This window comes from Pogona vitticeps, chromosome 6 (assembly GCF_051106095.1).
Source record: "Pogona vitticeps strain Pit_001003342236 chromosome 6, PviZW2.1, whole genome shotgun sequence".
Classification (NCBI taxonomy): Eukaryota; Metazoa; Chordata; class Lepidosauria; order Squamata; family Agamidae; genus Pogona; species Pogona vitticeps.
The window spans coordinates 91,385,695-91,397,995 of record NC_135788.1 but is presented as its reverse complement, the minus strand read 5'-3'; the positions used below and the strand labels follow the sequence as shown (position 1 = coordinate 91,397,995).

The window sequence follows — 12,301 nt, the reverse complement described above, 5'->3', positions numbered from 1 at the left end:
AGTAATGTAAATGGGGAAGTATAGGGATTGGAAACTTGTGATCCCTTAGATCAGTTCTTCCCAGCCTTGGGTAACCCAGGTTTTCTTGGACTGCAGCTCCCAGAAATCTTAGCCAGCACAGCTAGTAGTGAAAACTTATGGGAGTTTTAGTCCAAGAACTCCTGGATTACCCAAGGTTGGGAACCACTGCTTTTAGATCAATGTTTCCAACCTTGGGTCCCAACCTTAGCCCTTGCACTAAAACTCCCAGAAGCCTTCACCAAGAGCTGTGTTCACCAGGATATCTGGGAGCTGTAGTCCAAGAACATCTGGGACCCAAAGATGGAAAGCACTGCTTTAGATGTTTAACATCAGTTCCCATCAGCCTTATCTAGCATGACTAACATGGAACTGTAGTCCAGCAATATCTGGAAGCTTAGGCAGGTGCTGGATTGCCCCCGGTAGAGAAGAATATCTCAGGCCAAAATGTTGCTAAAGGGGGGGGGGTCTAATGGCTGCATCCAGTTCTGCTAGCCATTTCAAAAATCTTATCTACCCATCCAGAAATGAGACACGTTACTTTTCAGATTACAACCTGCACCGTACGTATCAGGTGAACTGTCATCCAAAAAAGGTAATGTTTCTCACCTCTATACTAACCCTGTCTCAATGTGCATCAGAAGCCTATAGCTACTGGCCATTTGTGGATTGGATCCAGCTTCCACCCCACTCAGTGTAAACCCATCGAAAGCAATGGGGCTTCAGTTAGTTGTGTTTATCTCAAATTCACTTGAGTTTCATCTTATCAGAACTAAAGCTGGATCCAACCCAATGTTAAGCACTATCTATCTACAAAAGAAGACATTGCACTACATAGTGTGCCCAAGAGATTAGCAAAGGTGGTCACAAAGAACTATCCTTGTTCACCACCTTGACATTTGGTCCAGCTACCAACAGCCAGTACTTTTATGTTTAAATATTAAACAGTAGTTTAACATGGTATATCTGGACAGATGTGCCACAGCAAGACTGTATTACCACATTCAAGCCTTGCTGAGACCCCATTGTCTATGATAATTTCTTCAACAATACAAAGATCCCATCACTGATAGCATGCATATAAATATTAAATAAACTATAAATACTATAGTACCAAGAAATGAAAGAATCACAGACCAACTTTAGAATTCACTGGGGTTGCTTAAACGCAATAAATAAAAAATAAATAAACCTATTAAATAAAATTTTTTTAAAAGGACCCCATTAGGATATCAGCAAAGGGTATTTCAGCAGCGATTATCCCATAAAAATAATCACCTAAAAGATATTCCATGTAAACAGTGTGAACAAATATTCTGAAATTATCCAACACTGTCGTGTTAAAAAATATTTGAAGAATGAGCCCTTTTTTGTTAATGCCAAATGCTTGACATCTCATTAATCCCTCTATCAATAGTCTGTCACTACAGCTTTTGCAGAAAGACTCTCCAGTTAACTTTGCACATCTGAAAACATGTTGCTACAAACCTCCCTGTATTAGCCTCTTAAGATGTTTAGCCAGTGTTTAGAAACTCCTAAGGGCAGGAAATTTAACATAGTCCATCAAGAGTTTCTGCCAAATGTAGAGAGGTTTGCATGCATTTAGTTAAGGATTAGAATTTAGTACCAGTTTTGGCTACCAATGTAAAAAAGATTAGTTCAGTACAAGGGAGTCACCGCAAATATTTCCTGTTGATTGAAAATGAAGGAGGAAAACACCAACAGGTCAGCCATCAAACTAGCTCCTTTTTGCAATTACGGGGGTGGGGGTGTTGTTTGCTACGAGATTTTTATTTGCTACCTCTTTCAATAAAAAATATCACCTGGACGCCTTTAAAATAAATAAATAATAAAATTAATAAGCTAAAATGCTTTCAGAGCAGTCCACTGAGGAAGAAAGCCCCCTCCTCCCTTCAGTCTGCTTCTTAGACAACAGAAGACCCATTGGAAGCAATGAGGCTTGCCAGGGGCCCTTCTCTCTATCCCGCCCCCCACGGACATCTTTGGGAGCATCTTCCCTCTTGTCCTGCCCATTATGCACTGCAGTGCCTCAGAGCCCGGTAAGTAATATCCATGAATTTCAAGAAGTTGCGGAGGACGAGATAACTTCCAATTTCTCGTTGAGTTTGCACAAAAGTAGGTTGGCTTTCAGGCTGAGGGTAGGTGACGGCGCTCAGACCACTTTCTTGCATCTGGAGAAGGGAAGGAAAAGAAGAGCTCACATTTGTAAACCACCAGGACTCTCTCTCAAAAAAACAAACCCTCACAGTAGCGAGCCAAAAATGCCGTATGAAAATACCCCTTACAGTCATGATGAGAGAGGCCTGCACCCCTAGTTGTCCCCAACCCCAACTAGATTTGTTAAAAGCAGTGATGTAGGGCTAAGCGTGGAAGTGAAGATCCTCTTTGTAAGAGGACTTGAGGTCTTTGCTTTCTACCCCATCTTCATCCTGCATTGGCATAGAGTTGGCCTCACTCACTTTGTTATAGACACAAAAAGCCATGCAGCCTTGTTGGGATATCATTGTTTTCCCTCCTCCTCCTCCTCACCATTTAACATAAAGAACTAAGATGATAAACAACATATAAGGCCTTTGTTCAGTCCTATAATAAGGATGCTCTTACCAAGCTCCTAGATGGGATGTTTTGTCCCAGCATTCCTGTTGCCCTTCTAGAATCACAGCCTCTTCATTTAATTCTATTCATAGTGATATAGTAGAGGCAGTATTTGCAGGATGAAGCCCTGATACTTTCTAGCTATGACATCATTTACTATCACCACTGTTGTTAGCCTTCCTTGTTCCCTCTGAATTTTGCTGCAATCCTCAATAGTAATATATGATTACAAGCTACCTCTGTTGTAATGTAATGAGGCTGATTTCGTCTAGAATGAGCAACTAAGAGCCATTAACTGTACAAAAGTCCCGTTTCCTGCTTGTTTACATGGAGTGGTCCAACAGCTTGTATTTTTGGATTCTCCTTATGGCAGGAGCAGGGTGGTATTACAATGGGGATTTTAATGATGAGCACCTAATATACCGCTATTCCCAACCAAATCTGAGCAAGCTGCAAAAGTCATCTTACCTGCTGTTGGATATTGGTGGAGAGGTTTGAGCTGTCCAGCTGGAGACTGGCCACTCTGTTAGCCTGATTCGGTAGGATGTGGCTAATGTGTGAGAGGTAGCCATAGTAAGTGTGGAGGCCTGCCCGTATCTGGTTGAAGCAACCTTCCTGAAAATAATTAAAAAAGGAAAAAAGTGAAGGCTTTTGCCTGCCTAGATTTCACTCAAATTCTTCATTTTCCTGCATTCAGGAGCTATTTACTTTAGAGATCATAGTTATCCACACCTCTCTTTAATGTTGCAGATGAGTGGAAAATAACTATTTAAGTTACTTGAGACAGTTACATCCCACAACTCAATAAAACTCCTAGAGCAAATGATAGATATGCTTTCCACTTTTACCTTTGCTGAAGAGGTTAGTTGTTCTTTTTTCAAAATAATAAAACCTTGAACAGAGGTGACAAAGGGACAAAAATGTGCATGCATGCATTATAACAGGGAAAGCAATGTCGCTCAGATCAGTTTCACCTTTTAGCTGAAACAGACAGTTAGATGGCTACCCAACTGAGGGCTAAGGAGTTCACTACCCATGCTTACTACCTAGGATGGAATATTAGATGCAGCTTTGTTTGTGCATGAACAGAAAAACAGGGAACAGTATCAAACACAAAATTATCAAAAACAATGCCAATTATATTCATGAAGGCTTTCACGGCCGGGATATAATGGTTGTTCTGGGTTTTTCGGGCTCTTTGGCTGTGTTCTGAACACAGCCAAAGAGCCCGAAAAACCCAGAATAACCAATGCCAATTCTCTTCCAAAGCCAGAAAAAGGTTAGGTCAGTATGGTTAAGGCTTGACAAAATTAAGGTCATATGAAGAGAGAGAGAGAGAGAGAGAGAGAGAGAGAGAGAGAGAGAGAGAGAGAGAGAGAGAGAGAGTGTGAGAGAGAGAGAGAGAGAGAGATTCTCCTATTAATCAGGCAAAAAATGTTGTACAAAGGAAAATAGCTAAAAATGTTCCTTCAGCTTTCTCCTCAGTTCTCCCTGCCCCCACTTTGGAGGTCATCAGTTGCTAGATAGTTAAGAAATATTTGCTAGGAAAACACATGGGGGATTTTCCCTAGACACTCTTATCATGGATATTTATTTGGCAATTTGTCAATATTCCTTTTCTCTTGTAGAGTAGAATGCTTGAAGAGTTGAACGCTGCAGGAGCCTCATATTTGAGAGATGGTCTCACACCTATGGGAAACAAGGCTCCCAATCCTAACTTAAATCAAAGCTCAGCCTCAAAATGTGTTCTGTGAGAACAAGGCTCAGGGAGAGCATGGAAAAATAGCTCTAATTCCCCAAATCCCTCCCTCTTTAGTACAATCATTGGGTCTTGATTCTGAGGTGGGAAAAAGATTTCTGATAACATTTGAGCATGCAGGATCTTCGTCTTCTGTCACTGGTTAAGCGTGACCAACCTCTGAACAAATCGACAATGCTTTTTTTTTATTAGACCAAGGGTGGACTAACTGTGGCCCTTCACATGTTTGTACACTACATCTCACAGCAGCCCTGGCTAATTTGGCCAACGGTCAAGGATTATGGGAGCTGCCGGGAAGAAGAGTCACCATTGCAAACCCCTGGACTACATACATTTGTACCCAAAAGTCTTTTCAAAACTATCTTCTAAGTAGAGTTGCCTTTAATCTGGCATCAGCCACCAGCTCACCATACAAATTGCCATCGAAAGAGAAGGAAGAGGCCCCATAAAACCACTAAATCCAAATTAATATTACCTATCTATACCATTCATTGTGACCACAGAACTGTATTTGTTGCTGCCAGTTTTCTGGAAATAGAAAGGTTATCTATTTTATTACCTGGTTGTATCTTGATGACCCTACGATATTATGGTCTCCAAAGGGCTTCCTACCCTACCTTTTCCTAACCAGACCATGGCAAAAAAAAGGCAATTCTAGATCTCTGCTGTCTCGGGACCAAGATCTCCCATTCACTACAGATTTAATCTAATCCTCTCCATTGAAACTTCTTTTCATGTAGAATCTTGCTGACTCATGACTTCACTTTCAAAAGTGCTGAGCCAGGATTTCGAAATCAAAGACTCATGATGATTTATCTCTCTAGTTCAGCTACTAAGAGGAACCTGCTCAGACCAATTTTACTTTTTTGATAACTAGGCTCAAGAAACTGCCTGGGATGAATAACTGAGGTTAACCACTATCGCTATTTCCTGAATGTGAATGATTAAGGTTTTCAAAAAAACATAGAAACCATGAGCCTCTTCCCATGTTTGACTGTGATGGACTGACTGGAAGGGACACAAAACCCAAATGTTTCTTATAAGAGGCAACAGAGGTGGGAAACAGACCTACTTAACAAGTGGGTCATTTCTTTTTCCTGGTTTTATTGCCATCATATCGCTTTACTTAGCACATGTGGACAATATTTTTATTCTGAATTCTTGTTTATGGCAGCTGCGGCTAGCACTGCCGTCTTCCTTCCTGGTGACCTCCACTATTCTACCTGCAGGTATTTGCATACAGCTGTTATAACAAAAGCACAAATGTCTCTCCACACAAAGGAATGCTACCTTGCAAACTTGTGGGCAGCCACAAGAATGGGTGTGGAGGGACTGCGGCTGTTACTCACCATGTCACAGGTTTGTTTCCAGCAATGGGAATGATCCACTTGCTCAATGCCTAGGAGCCCCTGTACCAGCAGCAACTCCGCATCACTGCCAAGCTTAAATTCATCACGCTGGAGGAAACACAGATAAAGAGACACAGTGAGAAACGACAGGTGCTTGGCAAAGATTTATGCTTTGCTTAGCTTAGCAGATACACTGCCATGAATTCTGCCCCCTCAGACACTGTTACCCCCTCTTGATAATTCTTTAAGGTGGCATTCTGGTCCTCTAAAGCTAGCCAAACCTACCTAAGGTGGAGTGTTGCATTTTCTCTCAAGAGAGACTATATTCCCCTCCCAAAAATATTTTTGTCTTTGTTTTCGCACACGATGGACCAAGAGCGACACACTAAAAAAAAAAGCCAATTCCCAGTGGCCAGTCTCTGTCAGAGATAAGGATTTAATAAACAGGGGAGGTGTGTGAACACAGGTATTGTGCAGAAACACTGAAAAGTGCAGTACAGTTATGGGTGCAGAATCTGGCTGTCACAGCTCTTGCTAAACAAGCAACAAACCCGAACAACTCGTTTCTAGTCCCGAGAACAGGAAGTTATGTTTTAAACAGCTTGCCGAAATTTCCCTTGGCCGAAAGGACTGGTGATTAATTTGTCAGCGTCCAAAAAGCATAGCTTTTTGGCTTCCTTATGATTAACAAAACCAGAATTGTTCCACACTTAAAAAAAATTTAAATGCAAGTTTATTCAGTCAGCACCATTTATATTAGTGCTGGATAGCTCAGTGATTTAAATTGGGGGTTTGATTCCCCACAGTCCCTCCTTGATGAGGGTTGAACTGGATGACCCGCAGTGTCCATTCCAGGTCTGCAGTTCTACGATGATGAGTATTATTATAATAAAATTTAACTTTCTGAGTGCTAAATTCAGATATCCTGGATGCTGACTTCTATGGTTTTTAGAACTATGTGGACAAATCCTCACAGAACTTGAAAATGTTTTTTGACTATAGTTCCCCAGGTCCTCTACCAAGCAGAGTGTAGGATTCTGTGAGTTGTAGTCCAAAATGTAACTTTCCCAAGTTCTGGGTCCTTGTTTACATTTCTTTCTCCTTTTCTATAAGACAGAAAAATCTGTTTGTTCTGCCTTTCTCCATCAAGCTGCAGAGTTCAGACGAAACCATTTTGCTCTGAGGTGTGGTGTTCTTTCCTGTTTGGATCGGAAGTGTAGGAAATACACTCCATTTCAATTTGACAGATCTAGTCAAGCTGGACTTTAAGATGGAGCCACAAAGAAGGCAAAACCTTTGCCAATTCATTTGTGAACAATTTTGCTCCTTTTGTCACTCAGTGGTGACCTTTCCAGGTTGGCAGAAACTCCTGAATGCTGGGAAATGTGAAACCAATGTATTTATACAGATTAAGTGCCCCCCCCCCCCAACCCGGCAGCAAGAAATCAGCTCAGCATGGGTTCAAGACTCCTTGGAGTGGCAAATGGTAATTTATAGGAAGTAGCTGAAAGAGGAGTCCCATGGCAGAATGACTTGCCAACTATTTTGTTTATCCAAGAACTCCGCCTGACGGGAATACATTATTTCAACACGTTGCCAAGGTTTGTGATCCAGAGTGAAACGATAGTATTTTCCAAGATCTAATAGCATGCCCAATTCTTAGGAAATGTCAATTCAGGACAATACAGTAGATGAAGTTTTCCAAGGACTAGCATCCAGCCTTACTCCAACTGTCATCCTAACATAGTACCAATCATCCTTGGATCTTTGTCCTGTGACAGGCTTGGAAGGTTACAACTGAGACTAGGGAAAGCAGAGGCAGCTGCATTGACCAATTAAAAAACAAAGCCCAAAATCTAAAACAGGATGCTTGTCTTCATTGGACAAATCTTTGGTAAGAAGGTGCAGGCCTTCAGGGTTGCTGCCCATTTGCGGCATTAAAAAAGAGAGAGAAGAATGAGGAAGTGGGATGTGGAAAGGAAAGAGACAAAAGGTGGCAGGAGGCAGGAACTAAAACAGAGCACATCTCAAAGCCTTTTTCTCCACCTTTTGTGGTGGAGGGAGAACACACATAGCACAGATATTCAAATACAGCTTTCTCTAGTGATCCACTGATGAACTGTAGTGGGCACTAGCCACTCTCCTAGATGATCTGTCTCCCCCCCCCACAACAAAGATGTGGGGGGGGGAACAGATTCCCCTGTTGTGACAAAAATAGTCTAACTGTAAATGTTGGCCTTTCTGTCCTGTTTGAAGTTCAGGACTCCTCGTTAGGTGAAAATTCACTGGACAGACTCTACTTTAACTAGTACACTAGCTAGAGAAACAGTCAATAGGTCAAACTAGCTTACAGTTGAGACAAGTCTCAGCTCCTGGCAGCCTATGGTTCTCACCTTCAGCTCCACTGCTCAGTAGTTACATTTGTTATCCTTCAAAGGAATGGAGAATGAAGAGGTGGCCTTATTGACCAAAGAGCAAAGGCCAAAATCCCAATCCCATTTTAATATCTTGACTACAACATATGACAGTAGAGTGGACTATACTGAAACGTCTAGAAGTTGACCATGCTGGTTTAGGCTACAAGATCCCAGGGATCAGAGTCCAAAAAAAATTAGATTTTTCCAAGGTCTGCCATAAATACTGCTTCTTTGGAAGTCAGTGGCACTGTCCCCAATTGGTATTTCTCTTCATCACATGGGGTTCTAGCTGGCTCAATAGCTCAGTGGTTTAGGTATCTGGCTGTGGAGGTGGAGACTGGCAGTTCAATTCCCCATTGTGCCTCCTGCCAGTAGAGCCAGCCTATGTGACCTTGGGCAAGCTGCACAGTATCAGGATGACACCATGAGAAGGGAATGGTAAACCATTTCTATGTACTCTCTATCTGGAAAACCCTGAAAAGGGTTGCCATAAGTCCGACTTGACTTGATGGGACATGATGACGATGACAATGACATGGGATTTTTGAAGTTGATCTCGACATTGCTCAACCAGTTGCTTTTATAACCCAAAGTATCACTGAATTTTCCACTTGTATCATATGGTAACTACTATTTGCAAAGGGTAGCTGCACTAGTTTATCGCTTAAAGAGAAATGAGGGTCTCTTCATCTGGGATACTCTCATAGTTCATAACAGTTTTAATTAATTAATCAGTTTTGTACTGATGACCCACACTTTTTGTAGTACCATTAAAACATATTTAATGCAGTATTCAAGGATTTCTTACACCATCCAATTGGTATGTTATCTGGCGAAGTCAATTTTAGCCCAGAAAAAGAAAGCTGGTGTTATAACTTTGTCCTTAAGATGTTATAAGAATCCCAATTGTTCTTTTAACCTTCAGAAGAATCTGCATGAGGTCCTCTGGAGACATGGGAGTAAAGAGCCACTGATCTACTTCATGACATGTTACTTTTCAACTAATTTAGTTGACACTGTGAAGTGCTACACTGATTTCTGGGATCAAGAGAGGTTTGGATGGCAAACCTCTCTTTTGTAGAGAACTGTATTACTACTACAGTCAGATGGGTGGGTGGGGGAGACATCAGAGCATCCCGACTAGGGCTTGGAGAAGATATACCCAAAATTTGCTCAGGCAACTGGCTGGCAGACTGTGGGAGTGGATTGTGGGTATTGTCATTTCCAAGCCTAGATGGTGTTTGCCTCCATGCCAGCTAGGACTGATAAGGGTTAGAGTCCAAAGAGATATTTTATTGAATGATTTTAATTAAAAAAATAATTTAATTATGGGGTGCTAAATTCAACATCTGCTCTACCTGGAATAGACACAGAGATTGAAATATTTTTGATCCAATACTCTCACCATCCTCCAATGGGTTTCTGAGCATCATAATAAAAAGCAGATTTTCCAGGGTCTGAACAAAACTATTGGTGTCAGTGGGACTTAAATTAGCTGTGTAGCCCATAAGTCCCATTCATTTCAACAGAACTAATGTTCAATATGGTTTATTCCATCACAGTTTACTTTGAATTGTGAGCAGGATATGACAGATGCAGTTAAAATGTAACAGCAAGATGGAAGTGCTATGCGTGCCTGTTCCTCTTTTATCCATTTTTTTTAAAAGCTTATGTTGAAAATATTGGATAACCTAGCTTGCACCAACTATTCAATTCAGGTTTTTCCAGACAGCCACAACACACCATTTTTCCTGTAGGCACCCTATCCTATGCATGTTCAATTTGGAAGCACTACATAGAAGTGTGCTTCTATGAGTCAGATCACCTTTTAAGGTTAAAACATATTCCCTTCTTTTGCAGTAGTTATCCCTTTAGGTACACTAGTCTTTCAGGGCTGTGTTTCTGAGACATTAGCAAACAAAGCCATGCTGTTTCCCAGTTGACCAATGACAAAACAGAAGCAAGCTAGTTTTCAAAGTTCAAGTTGAGGCCAGCTTGCATTAGAATAAATGAGTGGTGCCAGAACTTTAGCATTCCAGATGTCTTGGACTACAATTACCATGCTGAATGCCAGCCACAGAGACTGGCGAAATGTCAGGAAGAACAACCTTCAGAACATGGCCAAAGAGCCCGAAAAACCCATAACAACCATCAGATCCCAGCCGTGAAAGCCTTCAAAAATACATCTACCCTTTTCCTTGCAACTTACCACAAGCTCCTTCATTTCTGAGACTTCATTCCTTATCTTGGTGACAAATTCCTGGTTTTTCCGGATAAATTGCTGGAATCCTGGGTCCCCAGAAAACTCAGGCAGGGGTGCAGCTGAGCACAGCAACAACCACAGGGCACTACTTATAATAAAAAGAAGACCACCTGGGAGAAGAGAAGAAGGAATGTTGAACACATTAAAAATCAAATTGAGAAAAAATAATCCTGCCAACAGCAGCTCATGATTGAAAATATCCATTTATCACTAGTTAATGAGATGCAATCCATGGGGAAGTTCTGCTCTTTGCTGAATGTTCATTCTGGTTCTGCGTCTCATGGAAAGTCCTCAGAAATCAATATAAAAACATTTTAAATGGTGAAAAATATACAGTACGTGAAACATATATGATTTCTTGTCTCATGTACTATAAGAATAGTGTCCTTTAATTAAATTAAACCAATATTTCCCAAATGACTCAGACTACAACTACTATCCTCTTCTGACTGACTAGGGATGATGGACGTTGCAGTCCATCTAAAGAAGACTACAATGGTAAAGGATAATTTCAAAGAGCCTCCTATCTTGTGAGCAGGGACTACAACTTTAGGAAACACTAATGTAGTTTGATAGCTGAGCCACATTGTCCACACCAGTGGTTCCCAAGTGTTCTTGGACTGCAATTCCCCAAAGCGTTCACCATGGTTCTGACTGGGGTTCCTGGGAGTTGCAGTCCAAAAACATCTGGGTTACCTAAGATTGGGAATATATAGGAACGGCTTTGTAATTTTCATTCTCACCTGTCGTGTACTTTAAGAATAGCATGTGCTTCCACCGATAACGTAGACCAGTGTTTCTCTCCTTTAATATATATACTGAAGGAGAGAAAGGTCAACCAGAGAGAACCAAGATGCAACCTTATTTAGGTTTTTCTGGGAATACACCCAGATGGGATCTCATCATCAATTAGAAAAGCATAAGATTATGCTGCACACATGATGGGACCCCTTAGCCTTGACACACATGACATTTTCATCTATGTCTGTAACATGTGGCAGGATGTTCCAGAGGTTAATTCATTCTATTTTTCTGTTTTGCTTTAAGGATTGTCTTTCCAACAGCAATGGGGATGTCGTGAAAGGAGGAGTGACAAGTCCCTGGGAGCAAACAAATACTATATTTTTAAAAAGGAGACTTTGGGGGAATAGCTTTGCTTCTGTACCTACCTGGGTCCACATGAAATAACTAAAAATTGGGAATGAAAAACAGAGTTTCCCCTTCCCACCCACCCACCTCATAACCCAGAGACTAGCACATTGCTTTGGGGGAAAACATCTAGGCAAACTAACAAGACTAAGATTATTATCTTTAAAACCAGCTTGGACAACTGTTATCTCTAGCCCGCCTTCCTTTTCCATAATAAAAGCCGCCTCTTTTCTCAGTTCCACAAATGTGGGCTGGGAAAAAGAAAATTCCATTTAAATTTAATAAAACTTTCTGACTGCTGCCACCCCAATTTTTCTGAAACGGACTTTCACCTCACAGTAAAGAAAAGCACCTCCGTTCTCTTCATAACTATAATCTATTTTTTTTTAATTAAAAAATCCAGGTGTACGTTTGTCCCACAGCAGGCTGAGAAAATCGCCTTGCTAAAAAAGAAGCCCGCAGGTAACTCTTACCGGCTCTCTCTCGGGTCGTCCAGCTTGACTAGAAGGGAAGTGGCTGAAGTTGTACTTACTTTGTGCCGAGTTCATTCTTCTGAGCGCGTTTGGGATCTCTCTGGGCTCCGGATCTCCTCCCACTTTTTCCCCCTCTTCTTGATTTAACTGGCTGATGACGCTTTGCCTCCTGAGCAGCTGCTGAGAATACAAGTCAGAAGGCGGGCAGGGGAGAGCGAGCGAGCGAGCGAGCGGCTGGGCTGCTTCGTGTCCAAAGG

General features: G+C 41.5%; 1 protein-coding gene across 1 annotated transcript; it reads right to left on the bottom strand.

Moving 5' to 3' along the window:
• Positions 1-735: 735 nt before the first annotated feature.
• On the bottom strand, positions 736-12,301 carry CSF3 (colony stimulating factor 3). Its single transcript, XM_020805879.3, has 5 exons — positions 12,104-12,301; positions 10,369-10,532; positions 5,743-5,850; positions 3,103-3,249; positions 736-2,210 (listed from the first exon to the last, which is right to left on the bottom strand). Exons 1-5 carry the CDS (start codon positions 12,117-12,119, stop codon positions 2,052-2,054), a joined length of 594 nt encoding a protein of 197 aa, XP_020661538.2. The 5' UTR covers positions 12,120-12,301; the 3' UTR covers positions 736-2,051.